General features: G+C 36.0%; 1 protein-coding gene across 1 annotated transcript in view; it reads right to left on the bottom strand.

Moving 5' to 3' along the window:
* LOC114364039 (arrestin, lateral eye) overlaps positions 1-21,921 on the bottom strand; it is a gene marked incomplete at its 3' end in the record, with an annotated part of 96,465 nt that overhangs the window by 39,134 nt on the left and 35,410 nt on the right. Inside the window, exons 2-5 of the mRNA XM_028320022.1 lie at positions 8,552-8,601; positions 6,728-6,892; positions 2,875-2,995; positions 2,014-2,161 (exon numbers count right to left, since the gene is read on the bottom strand). Of these exons, the coding sequence (XP_028175823.1) occupies positions 2,014-2,161; positions 2,875-2,995; positions 6,728-6,892; positions 8,552-8,583 (466 nt within the window). The remainder of the gene's footprint in view (positions 1-2,013; positions 2,162-2,874; positions 2,996-6,727; positions 6,893-8,551; positions 8,602-21,921) is intronic.

The following is a 21,921-nucleotide window of genomic DNA, read 5'->3' as shown; positions in this document are numbered from 1 at the left end:
AAAAAGGCGTTCGGAAATTTTTATACAAGAAAATAAATATTCCAGGATTTTTTTCTACAGTGAAAAAACTCGATCGGAATTTTTTATACGAGAAAATAAAAATATTGGAAAATGCATCTAACAAATCTACTAGACATCACTTTAAAGTTTAAACTACTGCACGTAGCTGAGGCAGTGCCTGAGGTAGTTATAAGAGCGGCATGGGAGGGGTGACATACGACATGACAGAACTTACAAGTATGAAGCACATCAGGGAAGGGTACTCGCTGAAAATCAGCGTCGGGACTTTCACATAAGTCCCGAGTATCGCTGAGCGGGCGCCTTTTTGGCTCGGGATCTTTACTGGTCTGGCTGGATTATTTTACTGTTTTTTATTTTATTATTTTTTTCTTCTTTATGTACCTTTTTACACTTGTAATTGTCATTTTTTGTCCCGTGCCAAATAAAGATTTATTATTATTATTATAACATCTAATTCTAATGTCTTGCTGACGTTTGACGTCACAAAATAACCCTCCCGTGCCGCTCTCATACCTCAGGCACTGTTATGCGCCAACCCTGTAGATTTTAACGCGCGTTTAACACCCGTATTCGCAAACGATGCTTGCTTAAGGCTAGGATTTACCGCCTCGATGCCGTGCATTTGTTTACCTCAGCCCCCGCACACCTCGCACTGACGCTCGCGCTGACACTCGCGCGACGCGTTGACGCCACAGTATAAAAACAAACCGTAAGTTGGATGACGGTTTACGTAATCTTCAAATAGTTAAGAGCGTTTACGCCGTTTGGCGCAAAAACAGTACTTTTTCAACTCGTTACAATCATTAACCAGTAATACTACAAATATGTTATAGGCATAAATAGTTAGGCAATTTCGTCGTCTAAATAGTTAATTGAGAAAATATTGCGATTAGTTTAGTATTCAGGAATTCTATCAAGATAAGTCCACACAGGTTTTGTAAATTTCCACTTTAGCGTCAGTTTACAAGCTGAAATTTTTATAAAAATACTGTGAAAACGATTTAACAAACATGTTTTATTTTGGAAAATGTACTATGTATCATGATTGAAAATTCTTAGCTTTCTCCAGTAATACTGATATTATTATACTGTGACTCGCCACCCGCCAGACAGAGGCGATTTTGTCAAAAATATTGACAAGTCGCGAACTGTCACAGGAATAAAACTGACACGCGTCCGTCCTCCGTAAGCGCCACCGCGCGACTGATTAAGATTGTCCAAGCCGTCATGGCCGATTTTTTCACATTTTTTCAACATAGTAACTAAATAAGACGCAATAACAAAAGTTTGAAAAGTTGTCGACCTAGAAAATACAAAGTCCTATCTATTAGTATATATTTTAAGTGTAAAATGTTAAAAATGAATATATGAGAGTAAAACAAAAAAGCCGTCGACGTACTTCTTTGGGATTTTTTTTTATCGGACAAACTATGCAATATCGTGTTTTGGAAAAGTTGTCGCCCTAGTTAAAGACATTAACTTACTCGTACAATTTTTTGTTTGCTAAAATATCTTTTCATTTAGAAGCTATCTGCAAACAAAATCGGTCAAATATCGACAATTTGGGAAATCATGGCCTTAAGTGAAGTAGAAAATCGAACGCATAGCGTTGAATAGAGCTCTGTGATTGGTTCGTGTGTCACCCTGTACGTCCACGCGCACTGTGAGACCTAATAATGTTTGTTCGTGTGTGTCACTCTGCCACTAAAGTATTGTCTATGAACAGGTTTTTTGGACCCTGTGCGTCCACGCGCACTGTGAGACCTCATAGAAATGTTTGTGAATACGGGTGTAAGTTTTATTTGTAAGGCTTATGATTATAACCAGAGTAAATACAAATGAGTAGGTCATCTTCATAGAAACGCACCGAGCGCGGTTTGTATGTGACCGAATTTTGTCAGTGTGTGCGTGCGCGCCGCATACGTATATTGACGGATGGTGCGTTTCTATGAAGATGACCTACTCATTTGTATTTACTCTGTTTTTACTTACCAATGAAAGCCCGAACATCATAAGAAGTCCCGATGGGCGCGCCGTGGTATTGCTTGGCTGGCACCAGCTGCACGCTGGGAGGCGCCAGTGGTGTGAGCTCCAGGTGGAACGGGAATGTGTTGGCTCCTAACCTCTTTATTAGAGCATCCTGAGGAAAATTATCATCATTATCTTCAATAAATACTTACTGCTATAGGATCATCATTAGCATTTCCAAGACAAGTATTAGAAATGGGAGTTTACCAATTAGAATACCACAGTGAGCTCTAGACAAAAAACAACAGCATTGTTATACATTATAACGAGGGGACCAAGAAACTACTTTAAAACTTCGGAGTGCTTATCAGCGCGAATAACCTGATTTTGTAAGCTCGCACTCCTTGTGCATAATTACAGTTAAAAAGATTGTATGCGTGTTTCAAGAGGTGTCTGGGTTTGGCCAGCCTTGGCGTATTTTTTCGTGCGTTTGATTTTTTGAATCGCGAAAATTTGCGCGTGTAAGCACACGAGCGTAAACTGCGTTGAATAATGCTAATTCGAAAGAGCCCTTAGCATCGACAATCGGTTATTTAACATTTTTTGTATAGGCGATAATCAACATGCACCATGTTCTAATTTTTGGAGTATATTTATTATCTGACATACGTTTGCGCAGTCCCATGCCCCATAAACGGGACTATCCCCACCTCTGCAACTTCTGTGTAGACAACTTGACCGCCAATAAAAACCTAACCAGTGAAGGTCAAGTTTGTCCCGGGGGAAAGTTAAATTGTCATTGGACTCGCAACGAAATTAATCAGAAGAACATAGGAGGAATTCAAAGTTAAGGTTCCATAGCCCCATAAAGGGTTTCGTCTTTACCTGTAAGGGTGTGTTAGGTTCCCTTTCGTGGTTGCAGTGTAGAGGCCATATTTGTGCCAGGCTCATGATGGCTTCGTTGCAGAACTTGAGGCCCATAACTTCTTCATCTTCTCTGCCATACCTGTGAAACAGGAACGTTTGTAATACAATTTTGTTATTGTAAATGTAAAAATTTTATATTTATTTTTATTTTATTTTATTTATTTATTTTTGGGAAACATACAGTTACAATATAATTTAACTTAGGTGCAGTAAGTAATTTATGTGAAAAGTACAAAAGGGACAGCTAAGGACTGAAAATCATCTTCTCCGAACTTTGTGCCTGCACTTCTTCATGGCGAGAGTGAATAGGTTTTTTTGGGCAGGTATGTTGTACCACGCCAAAATTAAAAGTTAATGTTTTGATGTACTATCGGGTGCTATCGGCAACGGTGTTAACTGCCCATTGCCAGTCATGTCATCTCGTTCTATCGCAAAAAAACACCGTTTGATTGTACACACGCCCACACTGTTAACCATCCATTTCCGTTTTTGCTCTCGCTCTAATCAAATGGCGATTCTTTGTGATAGAACGAGATGACATGACTTTCAATGGGCAGTTAACACTGTTGGCGATAGTATCTATTTGGTCTTATACTTGCTGTAAGTTCATATTTTTTTATAGGTTTTTTTCCTGACTCACAAAAAAACATTTATTTTTGTAAGTAGGGTTTTAAAAGCACTTTTACACGTCCCAGTATTAACCCTACCACTGCTTTGGGACAATAAATGGGCCAGTGCTGAGAAGAAGCAGCGACTACCGATAACATCCATATTTTTGTTTATCACACGGAGAAATATACTGACTATAAAAATATTGTTATTATACGGCAATAAATAGACAAAGAAACAACAGTTAATATATTACATGATGAACTCATAAGATTTTACTCTTTACAAAGAAACAGTGGTTCTGTCTACGCCAATTAGCACTTCCTGCATTTGCAAATTATCTCATCAGTTGATATCAAGTTTAACTCTATGTAAATATGTAATTAGTCTAATATCAAGTTCAACTGGGAATATCTAATTAGTTCGACGGTGCCAATCACAATAATGTTCTACGTTTGCATTTCTGGATGTGTTTATTTAATCATGCTATGATCAGCTCTTTGGTTCAGGGGGTTAGAGTTCTCTCTCGCTAACAAGGTTTTGGTTTGCAGCTGTGAAATACTGGTGTTAATAAAATCACTTAAAGCATCCATTAGTTCTTCGACCAGTACGTACGTACGAACTTTTCATTCATATTCATAACTAATTAACGTTATTAGAGTTTAATTTGTGTTTTTCTGAACAAAATAAGAACTTTTAACCGATTTTGACGAAAGAGTTACTTTGAGTCCAGAGAAAGGACACAGGATAGTTTTTATCCCGGTTTTCGCGCGCGATAAGGTTTTTCTATGTCATATAAAATTTAAAGCGGGTGAAGCCGCGGGCAAAAGCTAGTGTCTATCAATAAAAGAATCTGCAATGGCTATGAGCAAGGTTGAATCAGTCGAAGGCAACGGCTAACGGGGCCACGGGGCGCCTTTTGCTGACATAATGAAGACAACGTAATAACACGATAGCTGTGTTTTCCTCGTATAAAAATACTCGAGAATATTTATGAATATTAGCTTTTATCAATACGCGCTAAGAAGCCTTAAACATTAGGTACTTTATAAGCAACATAATATTACCATAACAATCTACCTTTGTAAGAATTTATAGTGTTTCTCACTCTGAATTGCAAATATTATGTAGGTACGTAATATTAGAGTATAGCCAGTTTAGTATGAAAATTAGATATTTAGTTACGTGATAAAACCTTCTAACTCTAGGTCGTGAATATAGGAAATCGTAAAAGGTCAAGGAGAAAAAATACGTAGTTATGTAATTTAAGTATTGCCAAGCAACATTATACTAAGGCTGGGTTGCACCATCTCACTTGGGCTTTTACAAACGTCAAAAATCTGTCGAACTCCATACAAAAATCACCGATTAACGTTATAGTTTCGGTGAAAGTTTGGTGGTGCAACTCAACCTAAATTGTTATAAATGTTATCTGTAAACTACGAGTATGTTGACAGGCAACCGATAACCATAATTACAAAGAGAAGTGGGTTATTTTTAAACTGTCATCATATCATGGGCTTCTGCAAAAAAAAAACTGTCCTGCAATGGGCCTATGATACCTCAAAAATACTTCTAGATTTTGATCCAAAGATCCAAGAATGATTGACGCCCAAATACAGTAGTATGGAAGAACTCTATCCAATCACATTTGTGACACTTTGCTTGAGTTTGAGTTGAGTTTGGAGAATCGTTTCGTAACAGGTAAAGACAAAAGCTGTAAACTCCGAAGAGGCAACCCTGAAACGTCGAGCGTTTATCAAATGGGTGTGCTCTAGTATTGACGTAACAACGCGATAAGACGAGCTGCATTCAATTTATCTCTGCTTTATCAGAGCTTATAGAGAAATGAGAGGGAAGAGCTTTTGATTTATACTGTTTACTACGAATTTAGTAGCGTTTACTACATAGTTCAGTAGCGCTTTCGTAGGTATTCTTTCAGGTGAAATAACCAAACGAACATTAAATCAAACATTGATGTTTGACTTGGAAATTAGGAGTGGCCATTCTGAAAATATAGGGTGTGTGATAAAAAATGCTTTTCGAAGTAATGATACCACTGTCCACTACTTTTTATGAGATTGATAAGATTATTATCAATAATTATTATCCCGTGTAGGTTCATTAATTTCATATCAAGGTAAGGCATTATGTAATCATACTAATTAGGTTTGGTAAAAATTGACAACTGACGATTTTATCTGATCCTCGCAATAATTATTGCATAATGCCTTACCTTGATATGAAATTAATGAACCTACACGGGATAATAATTATAACTAAAATATAAATCCAAGTATATTACTTATTTGAAATCGTGTCTGTATTTCTGAAAATAACAAGCCAAATAATTACTTCTGAACATAACCCAACCTCATTAACAAAAGAGTCTAATATATCGGTAACATAATTATTATTATAACACTAAAATTACTCTGTAGAGTATTAATAATTCAAATTAAATTAACTTTTAACTGGCTCTAAGCGGCCATTATGCAGTGTGAAATGGATAAACGTTTCCTTCGTCCAAATGAATATAAATGACTATTTGGGAACGTATTCCGTTTTGGGAGGTAACGGTCAGGGCCTAAATAAAGAGTGACTTTTGAGGGTTAAAATAAAAAGGTTCGCGATACGCTTCTAAATGCGGCCCTGGTGCCAATTTAACCCTGAGTGTAATGAGAGACTGATTTATACAGTAATTTCTTTCCCTCTGTATGTTTTTTGTTTAGGTATAATTTTAGATACTAATACATATTATAATGTTATAATGGGGTATTTTTAGTGAAAAATTGTTGACTAGTTTTTTGTCCATATTTAGTGGATTTAATATGTAGAGAAAAAATTGGTATTTTATAAAGATGACTTGCTTGACTAACAAGTGCTATTTAAAACATTATAATCAATCGTGCTCACTAACTTTGTAGTCCTGATCACTGACCACCAAGCGAGACCATCGTCATGTCCACGTACCAAGTAATAGTTGAACTATTTATTTGGAACGTCAATATGCTCAGAATTTGACTTGCAACCATCTAACTATCTAAGGCTGGGTTGCACCATCTTACTTTAACTTTGACAAACGTCAAAAATCTGTCAAACTCCAAACAAAAAGCACTGGTTATCGTTATAGTTGTGACCGTTAAAATTAGGTGGTGCAACTCAGCCGTAATAGTTTTGTCGTAAAGTTTGTAAACAGTACCTGAATGTCAAAGTAACTTGTCCATAGAGCTTCTTGTTCACCAGGTCTTCGGGGTCTACGTGCAGCACACCCTGTATTTTGTCTATGGCTCCGTTCTCCACTATCAGGTCTCTGGACGCCAGGTAGAGGGTTAACTTGTTGTTTGGCGACGATTTTTTGAACACCCTGTATGAAAAAAAGAGAATTAATATCAACGTGAACTCTCTATATGGCAACAGTATCAAATTAAATAGTGTTTTCGTAGGTGGACCGACGACCTGATAAAGGTGGCAGGAAGGCGCTGGATACAGGCCGCTAGCAACCGTGCGATGTGGAAGTCATTGGGGGGGAGGCTTATGTTTAGCAGTGGATGTCCTGTGGCTGAAAGATGATGATGATGATGTTTTAAATTTTCTAACAGTGTTAATAAATAATTACCTACCACATTATATTGGCAACAATATCTCTACCTAGGTATATCCTAAAAAGCACAACTTTCCAAAAGTTCAACATAAATTATTTCTAATACCTTACTTTATTATCTTCAACTTTATAGTTCAAAGTTTCTGCCACATCAATATAGATGAATGGGGAATAAATTCAGGTAAAACAAATAAACAACACACGTTATGTCCAACCCACGTTATGAACTGTTTTGAAGTACTTTCATAATAATATTATTTACTATGTACAATGGGAAATAAATCTCTATAGATACCAATTACCTGCTAACAAAATTCATAATCGTGAAAGTAAGAGAATGGATGGAATGGAAGTTTGACTTCATGCACAAACTACTAGATGGATTTTGATGATACTTTGCTATTTTGTAGATTATTAGCTTATAGTAGGTACATTACATGTATAAGCTAATAATACTTTAAGCTAATAATCTACAGATTAGCAAAGTATATTATGATTCCTGCAAGAATCATTGCGGGCAATTCGATTTATGACGTCACATTATTTGAACCTTGTCGTTATTATGCACGTCTTTGTCATTAAATAAAGAATAAGAAGAAGGAAATAGTCACTTCCAAACTAACCGAAAAACACATAAAATACTTTTATAGAACTTTCTAACCCTACCCAACTTAACCGTGCAATACATAGTACATACGAATCAACAGTACACACGATTTCGCACACGGACGGACGATTTTTTACAATGACAATAAACTCCAAAGCTGTCGACGTAGACCCATATGCAAATGTGATGGTTGTTTTAAATGGTATTTATTTACTCCCATGGGGTGCGTCATCATTAAAAGTAATGGCGATGGTTGGAAGGGAAAACAATGAAAACGGGTGCTGTTATGGAATTCGTTTTAACATGCAAAGTTTATTTCTACTTTTTAAAAGGCTTTATAAACTGTAATAATGTAAAAATTAAGTTTGATTTTATATCATTTTTACGAATTAGCTTTAATTGCCTTCAATATAATTATTGATAATTTTTAATTAGCGTTATTTATTTGGATGGTTTCGAGTACATGTTGGTGATTTGATAGCTCTATACGAAAGAGAATTCTATTTGTATCAATTCTGATAGTTAATTTGTCACATAAATAGAGCGTGTGATTATGTAAGTCTGTACTTATATTTTTAGAAATTAAAGATTATATTAAGCTTCACGTTCATTAAATTAAATATGAATTTCTTATTTGGTAAAAATATGAACGTGATTCAACATTGCTGTTTTTATGAAGACTCATAAAAATACTACCCACAAACTGCTATCTACAATCATCAACTATTCAACCATCCAATAAATTGGCCAATGTACATTAATTGCACTAAAATTTTACTGCCACTTCTAATTTGTACTCTAACATCAAGACTTACCGTTGAGAATTGAGCGCACTGTCCGTCGTCATCGCGCTCCTCCTGACCTCCTGCGGACAAGTGCAAGTGTTTTAAACGGGGATAATTGAAGTGATTCATGATGTACTGTGTAAAATGGTGCGAATATTAAATAAATCCAAGGATATACGTAATATTGGATTTATTATGAAGAGCCAAATCACATTGTTGCGTTGCGACGGCGCTGATATAAATCGTGACATCCACGAAGGCGCGCCCCACCATTCTTCCGCTAAAGTTTGAGTGTTATCGGTACGCGCTAAATCATCCATGAGTGCACACGCACACTACAATAATGACGCTCGGATTGCTCGGATCAAACTCCCCGCACTTCGCGCTTCCCTCGTCCAACCCTTGGTGGGGCGCATCATCGTGGATGAAACGATCTACGAGTATATTGGATCCCATCAAAAACAATACTTGTCAAAAAAACCAAGTCTCGCAACTCAGTTGTTCTACGGTAAAAAGTTGTGAGATCCATGTAATACCAAGTCCAGGCCAGGAAATCTTTAACGTTTTACATAAATTATTGACTTGGCCATCGCACTAAATAATTTAATTTACACGTGTTTTCATGCCAATAAGAGCCAAAGCACGGCGCGGTGCGACGCCAGAGCGGTGTCGCAGCGTGGCGTCGTCTTACAAGTAACATAGAAATATCTATGGCGGGCACACGAGCGGTGCAGCGTCGCGCGATAAGTACGGCGAAAATTCTTTGCGGGACATCGTGTGCTTTGGCTCTAGGTAGATAACTGACCTTAAAGGATATTTTGTTTCACATTTGAGCAAGAAGTTAAAATATTAAATGGGACACGTAATGATAAAGGAATTCCCGGTCAGGTCAGTTCTCCACGTTAATATCCACCATTATTTCACATTTAAAGACTGTCACGAAAAACTAAGTAACATTATGTAAATTGAAACTAAATTAAAATAAAACTGCTAAATGTCATGTTAAAATCTATCCCGCCAAAAAGTCCAAAAATTAAAATTTTCTTTCGTCTCTACGTATGACGTTCTGTTGTACGAGGTATTTGAAGTTTATTCACTTTTTAAACATTAATTTTAAAGACAACCCGTTGCAGCAAGCTCTCAAACCGAACTAAACTTTACAGTGGGGTCTCGGGCGCTCCCATAGTTTAGAAACGCTGACTCGGCGCGACAGCGGCGGGTCAGCCTTATTCTATACAAAGACCGGGTATAACAGTTCGAAATTCAAATAACTTCTTTTTCTGTAGTTTGCGCGAGTGCGGCCAGGGGCAAGATTTTCATGACCAACCAGATTATTGTTTTTTTTTCTACATCAACATAATTATTATAAAGAGGTTTACTTTTACCAATTTTAACGTTCTGAATTTAACTCTGCCACTTTCAAACAACCAACCCGTATATTACAAACATCGTATTCGAGGCTGTCAAAAAGTAAAACATGAGTGCTTTGTTCTCGAACGTTCTTGAAAAGTTTTCTTACTTCATCATGCAGGGCCCGCGTCCCTGAGCCATCAGAATATAAGGAAACACTTGACGTTAGGAGTTCGTTGTTTTCAAGGGCAATAATACAATAAAGATATTTATCTAAAGGAACCTACTTATAAGTTTTACGCTTGCTATGGATCTGATAAACTTTCTGCTATAAAACTGGTATTTAATTTGTCTTTATACTAGTAACAACCCCGCAACTTTCTCTACATTTAGAATACCAATTTCTTTTTTCAAGGTTTCATCTGGGTAATATCTAATACTTTACCACAGAAACAATACAAAAGTTTCAACTGAACCTTTATGAGCCTTGAAACTTATAACTTTTTAACAAACTTCAAAATACAATTTGGGAAGTTCGCCTTTTTGTGGGAAGTGGACTGTAAAGACGATAGCATTTCGTAAACACAGTGGCATCTTACGCCCGTATTCAGAAACATTACTATGAGGTCTCACAGTGCGCATGGTGACACACGAACCAATCACAGAGCTCTATTCAACGCTGTGCGTTCGATTTGCTGCTTCACTTATGCAAGCATCGTTTGTGAATACGCGCGTCAATAACAAACACTTCAGTTCTTACTGAAACGGAAATATTCGTAACGGAATGTAAACAGTTGTAACCAAACCAATAAAGAATAGGACTTTATACTGCAATTAGTTTGGAAAACATTTCAGCAGACTCAAAAACATTCATTTCGCGTCACCGACTTATTTTTGCTTTTAGGTTATCTGTTGGATACATTTATCATGTAAGGTTACGTGACGGTTTAATATTAAAAATAACGGATACTGATCTAATTTATGATTTTATTGGTTAATCTATAAAACTCGATTTGATGTCGCTTTTGATATTTCACAGGATCGTTGCACATTACGGAATAAGCGCAAAATCTTTTTGATGTTTCTTATTATACCCAAATGAACAAAAAATTTTCTTTCTCAAGCTCACTTTGAAATAGTGTAAACATCCCTATGTTATTTTATTGTAGGTAGGTACACTCAGCGTCAGGTAGTTCGTGACGCCCAAAGTGGCCAAAAGTTGACAACACAACCTTATTTCAGTTGTAAGAAAGAACTTTTTGGCTGCTCTAGGTGTCACAAACTATTTGACACTGACTGTACTACATTATACTCATTCATCATCACCGTTTAATGGATGTTCAGTACGGCTAGCACAAAAAACTTTCGAGTTCAAATCGTTTGCGTACTCGAATCGCCATCAAAAGATTTAGTAAGAAAACTACAACAGCGCCCTCGTGAACGTGTCGTAAAGTAAACTTAGTAGGAGATGTGGTTGCAAGAAACTTATTTTGAGAATCAAAATTGTCACGTTATCGTTTAATTCGAAGATTGAGTATCGAATTTTATCGAATACGCAAACGATTCGAAGACGAAAGTTGTTCATGCTAGAGGTACAGTTCACCTTTTAAATTACCTACCTTTGGGGAGCCAAGCTCGATTTTCCGCTTTTTTCATCTACTTTCCTTCATTCGACCGACAATTTCTACTGAATATTTAAAGACTCGTTTTTCAGTGCCACCTTAAAGTGGCTTTAATCTACAGAACCTTTCACGGTGCGCTCAAATTCTTTTAAAACAATTTATTTTTGTTTACTTTAAATTTGCTTTCAGTGTCTTTGGGACCGGCATTTGAATTAAAAATGCCAGAATATTTCTTTTTTATCTTTTTCCCTAAAATCTTCAGGATAAGAATTAAAAACTTCAGATAATTTCTTTTTAAGCTTAGCACGGCTCGGGAAATAAACAAATCTATCAAATTTCCACTACTATGAAGGTAGGTATTTAATTATTTCCTCAATTGGTTCCCAGTTGTTTAATTTGCTGAACCAAGACAATTAAATGCTTGCTTCGTTGTTTCCTATAGGAAATTAATTAAAACCAATTCAAATAGGTAAAGCTCCAATTTATTCGACTATAGGAAAAATTCATTATATTTTAAATTGTGTTACCTTGTAGATAATTATTTTGTTTTTACTGAAAATAGGTACCCATTTTTCGTACATACTCGTACTTCTTATCTGTGAAATGTTGTTTTTGAAAGCACTGAAAATATTAATATTGCATTCGGATTTAAATTGGCAAAAAAACATTGCAATAGCTGCCATAATTTATTTTAATCCACGTTCCGTTCCACAAAATCTCTTAATCCTAAAACAGGTTATGGTTCAAAATGTTAGCTTCAGTTTTAAATGAATCCGCGTAAAACGAAAGCAGTATTAAAATTTTATTTTAGTAGCATTATGGCGCCAAACTACCCAAACACAAGTCATCATCATTTCAGCCATAGGACGTCCACTGCTGAACATAGGTCCAATGCGTTCTATGTTGATCGATCAAAAACAAGTATCGGTAGTAAATATCTTACAATATTCCAATGAACCAAATAAATTACTAATACCTACTTGCTTTTCACCCAATATAAATATATTATTGTGTTTCCCAAATAAAATTAAATATTGTAGTAGCTGCCACATGTTGTATCCTTTAATCATCATTATCATCAGATCATTTGGGTGGCGAGGCTTGATATTCACATGTTTGTCCCTTAGTTACTTTAATTTTACTTTTAATTCAATTCAAAAGCAAATTATATGAAACATCCTACTTCCTACTAATATCCTACTAATCCTACTTAATATTATAAATGCGAAAGTTTGGCTGGATGTCTGGATGTTTGTTACTCTTTCACGCAAAAACTACTGAACGGATTTTGTTGAAACTTTACAGTATTATTGTTTGTAACCCAGATTAATATACATATAGGCTATAATTTATGCCGATCTGTGACGCTAAATTTTACGCGGTTGAAGCCGCGTGCAAAAGCTAGTCATTAATATATCTCAAACCACATATCCACTACAAAAACGTAACAGACTTAAAAATAATTTCAAATAACACTGTACAGTTCTTTAGACATTACTCCGGGGTTTTTCTGCGGATACATAAAGTCCGTAAATAAACCCAATCGCGCTAAATCTTTTCATGTTGACACAGGCGGCACGCTCTAGTTACCGTAGTATAAACAATACAAAACGCTTTTATTTTTATTTTACCGCAGCTAAAACAAAACAGCCAGCTCACTTCGGTAAAGTTGGTTGAGCACATCTACGAGTATTTACAAAGCTGAAGAGTTTGTTTGTTTGCTTGAACGCGCTAATCTCAGTAACTATTAGTTCGATTTCAAAAAATATTTTTGTGTTGGATACCATTTATCGAGGAAGGCTTTTGGCCTTGGGTGGAGCAGTAAAGAAAAAAGTTGCGGAAACGGGATAAAATATTCAAACATATATTTTCACGCGTACGATGTCGCGGGCACAGCTTGTGTTGATAAAAAAGTCGTGTTTAAATTCCACTTCAATGTTTTCACAATAAACCAATTTATTGTTGTGACTTTCCAATTTTATTGGGACTATAAACTTAAAAACCCTGAATGAATTTTTACTGCGCCTTTTCAGTGTGTCTGGAAAATGTAGGTACTAAAGTAATACTATAAAGCTATATTAATAAAGTTAAGTGCATAGTGAAGCATTAAAAAAAGCCAGGCACATATTGGGAAAAAGAGTTTACGTCAGAATAATTTTCAAATAATATGTAAATACTTTGCTTTGTATATTTTTTCAGATAGATGCTCACAAATCACAATCAAGGACGAGCTCAAAAAGGTTGTAGTAAGGCGCTCATTGCAGGCTACTACCAACTGGCTTCTGCTATTCTGGATATCATTGGGGGAGGCCTGTGTTCAGCAGTCGACGTCCTGTAATTGAAATGATAATGATGATGAAAGATAAAAATTTATGCACCTAAAGAACAAGAATATCATGAATATACAAATAAGTATGTAAAATAAAGACGTGTGGTGGCTGTTCTCCCTGAACTATCCTCACTCATAATCTAGGCTGCTCCGCGACGTCTATTTATTTATAGCCCCTTTATTAAGATAAAAAGTTCGACTCTCCTCATAAAAACTTCAGTCGTTTAGATTTTAAAACTTTTATCTTCCATTCCCAGTCCAAATTCAGTGGATTGTAAGTGTCCGTTTAAAGAAACTCATTTTTATTGCTTTGTGTTTTTTAAAGAATCCAAAGAGACAAATAACTTAGTTTCTATAATGCATCACATACCTATCGAAGAATTTTTTTTAGTCACAAATTTAAAGGATGATGGGCATATTGGGCGTTAAACCAACAGAAACAAAAAGTATACTAAATTAAAGCTTAATACTAGTACTTCATTTCATAGTATGACAACAATCCTGAAATACGCGGGGATACGGAGATAGAGGTCGTTGAATATGCAAAGTTTCCATAGTATTTCACATCACATTAGGGTAATAAAAATAGTATTAGGTCAATTAGATTGCTTTTATCGATCATATTGAGAGTATTGTATCATATCTTACTATCGATTCTATCGATTTAGTAAGTATGTATACCGAATAAATCATAATCGATTATTCGATTGCAATAATCGATTATATTGCTGAAAATAAGGAATTGAATTAACAATCAAATGATAGTAATGATGGTAATCAATAAAATCGATTAATCGAATTGTTAATCGATAAATCGTTATTTGGGAATATCGATTAATAATCGATCCGTGATCGATTATGCGACAACACTACAACTTAAATGGTAGAAATCCCATTGAAACATGACTGTGTTCATGTCATTTCTCTAAATGGTACCTAGGACCATACCTACGCTTATAATGTAGAACATGGTTTAAATATACCATTTTGTTGGTCCCACTCCTGAACTGTTGGACATAATAATGGATAAGTAACTTAATGTATTTGAAATGTAAGTAGATAAGTATATTAATTAATAATATTTTTTGTTTGCGCAATAAAGCACCTATTACTATTACACATTATGTCAATTTCCAAGCAAACCCGGGAGTTTTTGGTAGTTATTTATATGAAAATATATTTCTGATATTAAGTCCTAACAAATAATAGTAGTTACATTTCTGTTGGTTTTACGCCCAGATTCCATAGTAAAGTGCCCACCGGAGTTCGGTAACGAAACAGCAGATGAGACCTATCGTATGTATGTACTTAGTAGTGAATAACATACTGACACATTGTGAAATGCAAAAGCACATCAGTTAACAATCAAAAAGACCAGTGTGCCTACCATGAGTTTACGTTAGGTGTGCTCGCTAGCGACTGCGTAAAAAAATGACATTTAAATGTATGACATATTGTGCAGCGCCCCTAGCGGCTACTTTCAAGAAATAAAATCTTCATAGAATCTTTTGACGTATTCGCTAGCGAGCTCACCTAACGTAAACTCATGGTAGGCACACTGTTAAATCTTCAAAACTGTAACACGTGAACCTTTCTTTTCAAATCAACTTCTATATTAGTAAGTCGGCCTTTTTCAGGACACTCGCTATAGCGAATAACAATACGAAGTAGAGTTTTTAACGTAGCTAAATATTTGAATAACAGTCCTCAGCCACGATAAATACCAACGAGTGTCGAGCAGTGTCGAGTGTCGACTCAACAATGCAACGCAATGTTTATTTTCATTTAGTCATTTTCATTTCATTTAGTACTAGCTTTCCGCCCGCGGCTTCGTCCGCGTGGAATTTTGTCTGTCACAGAAACTTATCGTGCGCGTCCCTGTTTCAAAAACCGGGATAAAAACTATCCTATGTCCTTTCCCGGGACTCAAACTATCTCTATGCCAAATTTCATCAAAATCGGTTCAGTGGTTTAGGCGTGAAAGAGAGACAGACAGACAGAGTTACTTTCGCATTTATAATATTAGTATAGAAGTATAGATTTACTGCAGGAGCGCGACCCTCTCTAATTCACCATAGGTAAATTCACTGGCCTGCGTGGAGAGTGTATGCCAAATCCCCCAATGTTTATTTATTTACGTTCAATTCGCTATAAGTCTTGGTGATAATTAAAATGTGTGATCACTTAAGCTGTTTGCCCTTGTAAAACGCTTCTGTAACCGTAGGATCAATCACTTGAATGTATTTGTTTGTGTTTGTGGTACAAACGCGTAAATCCGTTTAATGTCGTCTTGGTACGCAGCTTTATCGTGTAAATGGTTTTGTAAGAGGTACCAAAATAATCTTTGGTTTAACATCTGTCTACTCACGGACATTGCCCGCGGGCGGCGTGACCGGAGGGAGCGGCGAGCGTTCGGCGAACGAACGAGCAATGTTCGGTTCGCGAGCGAACATCTAAGAAGACGATCCTGACGTACTCTCTTCAACGACTTTGCACTAAACGGTCTCAATATCATTGTTAATTTATACCGAATAGACAATTAATTGTATACAGTCCACTCTTTCATTTAATTAACTTCCACTACACTCACTATCGAAGTAACAACATCAAAATCAGTCTTCATGTTTTAGTACTTATTAAGAATCTATTACTTGTTACGGAAAACAAGTTTTTGCTTTTGAAATAATGTTTTACAACAGGAATGTAACTGAAATCAATTTTATGGTGGTGAAATCAATATAGCATTAAAAACTACCTACATAAGATGATAGTACAGTCTGTACAAAGAATGAATTTGTGAATAGTGTATCTCATCGGATAAGAAAAATAAAGTGGCAAGTGATATCATGATACCTATACAAAGCTTACGGGCACAAGTTCTGAAAGCTCATTAAAGCTCGCTAGCAGATTGGTGTGTCAAGCACCTTGCCAAGAGAAGCTTGCAAATGAGGTGACTCACGTCGCCGGTATCTCACAGAAGCTTTGTCACTGCATCTTCAATATGAGAATATACGTATCTACTTAGAATACAAAGTTGTACTAAGTAACACAAATCAAGTACGCTCATCGTCAAAAAGATAGAGTCTGCTATGAAAAATTCGAATACATTAAATACTTTTTAAAAAGGTTACATTATAATCGGCTAACTTTTCCTGAAAGCCTGCCTGAAATTCGGTCAGTCACAGAAGATTCACAAACGATGCTTGCTTAAGTGAAGCAGCAAATCGAATGCACTGCCTTGAATAGAGCTCTGTGATTGGTTCGTGTGTCACTCTGTGCGTCCACGTGCACTGTGAGACCTCATAGTAATGTTTGTGAATACGGGCGCGTGAAAATATAAATTAAAACTTCTTAAAAAGGTTACAATAAAGTTGAAATTCGGTCAGTATCGCATGTATTTGTGTAGCCTTTCAGGCCCCACGAATCGAGACACTATTGTTACGTGGTTTAATGCGACCGCTTGGGGTTTGGTGGTCTAAAATAATTACAGTATTGGTTGTATGGGGTAGGAACGAAGGCACAATAGTACAAATGAGCGAGCCTCTAGCCTAAGGCGGAGCTGCGGATGAATGTACGGGCTAGGACAATATCTCGCGGCTCAGTTTCTTTGGGCTCTGGTGGACACTGTCAAGTTTTAGCGGGTAGGCCCCGCTTTCAGTGTGCAAGGCGGGGAGAGTACCACATAACCCACTGGCCGTCTCCATCGACCAGTGGGTATATGCGCAAAGCATTTCCCGACGTAAAAAAAAGTATAAATGACTCAGCCAGGACTTTCAAGATCAAATTACTTTCTTTATGAGCAATAAATCTATCTCTGAGTTCCGAGTCATTATGTTTAAATAGCAAGCTTAATACTGCAGTGTCCTGATTTTTCGAGAAAAAATATACATTGAGATTGAAGAGAATTTAGATTGTGGCAGCTCATGAGTAAAAAGTCACAATAAAAATCTATTTTCAACCAACCTACCGAAGTTCAGTATGTATTTACATTAATCTCCAGCACCGCAGAATATCGGGATATCTGGAAGTAAACCAACACTTTCTGTTCGCCTATAAAACTAATTTATGTTTACAGCTATGACCTAAGGCTATGAAAATAGTTCGGAGTGGGTAAATCAAGTGGAACGCGCAAATTTGTATGGAATTTATGGAAACTGAAAATGTTTGTGAAATTATTTCCCGTGACACGTGTTTCGGAAACAACATAAAATACTCGTAAATACAGTTTAATAATGTTCATAATTATTCCAGATTCATTCATGTTTAAGTTTGGATTCTCGAGTTTTGTATTTTATGCCTATTACATTGTAAACAGTTTTTCGCAAGTTGACTTACGCCCGTATTCACAAACATTACGTTATGAGGTCTCGCAGTGCGCGTGGACGCACAGGGTCACACGCGAACCAATCATAGAGCTCTATTCAACGCTGTGCGTTCGATTTGCTGCTTTACTTAAGCAAGCATCGTTTGTGAATATGGGCGTTTAATAGAAAGGCTTGTATGTAAGTTGCTGTATAACATTGTCATAGTTGACATTGATGTTAGAATTAATTTATCGGTGTCTATATTATATATAGGAACAAACATACTGTACTAGTTATGTTCATTATAGCGGGACACTGAACCCATTATTATGATTCTGGCATTAGTCCAAAAGAAATAATTTATGTGTCGCCACAAAAATTAAAACACTATTGCAGAAATGTAATCGTAAATCCGAACACTATTGTAAGTATGCGAATTATTTTTATGATGCTTTGAATTTTGTAATGATTTATTTTCGGTTAATGACTTTATTTTTTCAGGCAACTAGGCTCTTGCTTTTTAAAGTAGAATTTGGATAGGAACAGTGAATATTTATCCATCTAAAATAGCATAAAGTATTAGCATAATTTCAGGATTCGCGGTGCATTTTTTACGTAGGACGAAAAAAAAAACTATATAGGTATGTACATGTACAATGTACATAACGACTTCTTTCTTTTTAATAATATTTCGCTTCGATAACACATTAAGTAATTAATTAACAAGACACGAGTATTCACATACTTATCATTAAGCGCAGTATAATCTTTGTTTTATAATCGTGCCACTATTCTCTGCTATTGATATTTCTGTGAGCTGTGATAATAATATGTGCTGTCAAATGGAAATGTAACACGCTGTGTTACAAAGCGAAAATTGTCGCATGTTGTTAACCAGAACGAAATGTTGCTGTGTACGAGTATAAAATACTCCACTTTTCCTGAAAAATGTTGACAATGAAATGTTACATTTGTTGACTGTAAATTGAATATTCTGGGACTAAATTGAACAGTACATTTTTATGCACAGTTGCTACTAGTATATTTTTGGGGGTGGCCTTGTCCATTTACATCGTTTAATTGAAAAAGCAAGACATATTTGATATTTGAATATAATATTTTTATCCATTAAGGCTAAACTAATCATCATAGGTGTATCTTTCTTTTGTTTTTTTTTTACCAAATATCAGCTGAGGTTGCCAGTTCAAATTCTGCTGAAGACGAACTCTAAGTAAATACCTAGATAAGTATTCAGATAGTTAATTTATTGGTTTAGTTGGTTGGAAAATACAAATATTTTTCCCTTACAAATAGTTCTTGATTCTTCAAAAGATGTAACCATACGTATAAAGAGTATTCAATATAAATATAAAATATAATACTAATATCTTAAGCTTTTTATTAAAAGGGATGAAATCGCTTTAGACATTATGAAAAGGACCGAGATGAATACTAGAAATAAGAAATCCTTTGATATATTATTCCCGACAAATGTAAAGAATTTATTTTATATTAACCAGAACTCAAACATGTTAAGAAATAAAATAATCTTGAAATGAGATGGAATCGCTTTTTGAACATAATATTATGACTAATGTTAGTAGGTATGTTTTGAAAACTTCAAAGTAACAGTCATAGCTTTATTCATCATCATGAGTAATTTAGTCTACAAGACCCTCTCTAGGTACTTTTGTTTTTTTTATCCACAACGAGGAAGCTCTTGGCCTGTATCTCACCTGATGGTAAGTGACGATCAGGCCGAAGGTGGAAGCGAGCTTCACCCGGAATCCTCAACCACGGAGGAACTGGCTATCTTACCTCTAACTGACGGAACACAACAATGCTGCTAACATTTTCACTTTCCACAGGTAAATGGAGGACCGACGATGTGAAGGCGACCTGGATGCGGGCAGCGCAAGACCGGTCGTTAAGGAAGTCCATGGGGGAGGCCTTTGTCCAGCAGTGGGCGTAATTTGGCTAAAATGAGAGAAATCGAGGAGTCTTGTTTAAATTCAATTCAGTTTAGGCTATACTCCTCATACCGTCTAGACGTATTGATCAATAAAATAAGATGTCATTTATTCAATTTATACCAACAGTTGACACAAAATAAATTAAAGATAGCCCTTAGGGGACTCTTTACATATCACTTTACATTTCACATTTACATCTTTTGGGCAGTTTTGAAGCCACGATAGCCAATCGGTGAAGGGGTCAAACTGGCCGACTCGTCACCCGAGGAATACGGGTTTGAACCCCGCCGCCAATCGACTATTATGGTAGCCCACACGTTCCAAAAAAAAAAAGTTAGTCTATAAATAACCTTATAAAAACTTATCCTAGATACGTTACCTAATAGTTTCTATTCTAATAAATCTATATTAACTGTAATCTACTTTGACAAAAGTAAATAGAAATTCCAATCAAATTAAGCGTCCCACGTAGAAACTGCTCGTCATCCTGACTACTACACTAAGATTAATGGGTAGTTTGCCCGAGACGACTGGCCTTGAGTTCGGAACCTATCAATATCACTTAGCTGAAGCTTACGTTTCTGATCCCCTGGCCTTATTATATTCGAAAGTAAATAGAAAATTCGCCAATACAATTGAAGCATTGGGTGCAACAAGGGCGTATCTCGTAAAATTGAGTTTCGAGAAAATTGACGATGAAAGTTTTAATGTCTTATATTTTTTTAATGTTTATACTTAGACTTACACTTACTTTATTATTTGTTAGTCTCATGATTTAGCAATAAGATTAAGGTATTATAACTATTTTAAAGCAATCGGAAATATCTTAAAATGCGATTTTTTTTACTTGTGTTATCCGCCCTTGTTGCACCAAACTGGTAAACAGATAGGACGTTAATTTAATTATTAGTTTTTATGGAAAATAAATAACAATTTGAATACTTATTTTATTATTTTAACTAAAATGTAAGTTAAACATGTGTTACAACCAACATTTATTACAACCACCGTTAAAATATTCAACTTTCTTAATATTTTTTTCCGAAATTTCGTGTTTTAATCAGATTTATCAAAATATTCACTAGACTGAAGGGAATCTTCCGAATCAGCTGCAACTGGCCTGGAAGGTCCAGCCTGATCCTCCAAGCCTACCTGGAAGGTCAGGACCAGTTTCAACCACTCATTTGGCTCACTTTTAGCTAGGTCTACGGACCAAGTCGCCGGATTTGATTTTTAAATATTTTCTTCTATTTTTAACTGGTTTCCGCAATTTCCGGAGCTAAAAACGTGAACGTGTTTTTGTTAATAAATTAAACACCAAATCAACACAAATCTACTCTAGAATCTTAGAGTGAGTCTATTTGCCGGAGGAATAAATTATTAAAAATTCAGTCTGGCGACTTGGTCCGTGGACCAATCTAAAAGGGGGCCAAGTCACTGGAAGACTCAAAATTAGTCTACAGTCATTTTTTACATTAATAAGTTTTCAAAAACTGCATACAGGTCGAATTTAAACGCACTTTTGTTACTGTGTGCAACAAGGGCGTAGCGCCACTTGTGACATAAATTATTCTCACGCCATCAGGGAGCGGCTGATCGAAACGAGTTTTTGGGATGTTAAACTAGATGGTACAGTGCATGTTTTGATGTAATAACATCTAAACGGGCTTTCGGTGCCGTACGCCCTTGTTGCTCCCAATGCTTCAATTACAGTATAAGCGGCCTGAGAATAAGTAAGTGTTAGAAATTATAATTTTATCAATAGTACTTAGTTACTTATGACCTTTTTAACATTCAATATCTTTTTTGAATAAACCAAGGA

Source organism: Ostrinia furnacalis, unplaced genomic scaffold (genome assembly GCF_004193835.3).
Source record: "Ostrinia furnacalis isolate ACB-3 unplaced genomic scaffold, ASM419383v2 OfSCF0412, whole genome shotgun sequence".
In the NCBI taxonomy this organism is placed as follows: domain Eukaryota; kingdom Metazoa; phylum Arthropoda; class Insecta; order Lepidoptera; family Crambidae; genus Ostrinia; species Ostrinia furnacalis.
This window is presented reverse-complemented; position numbering and strand designations above follow the sequence as displayed.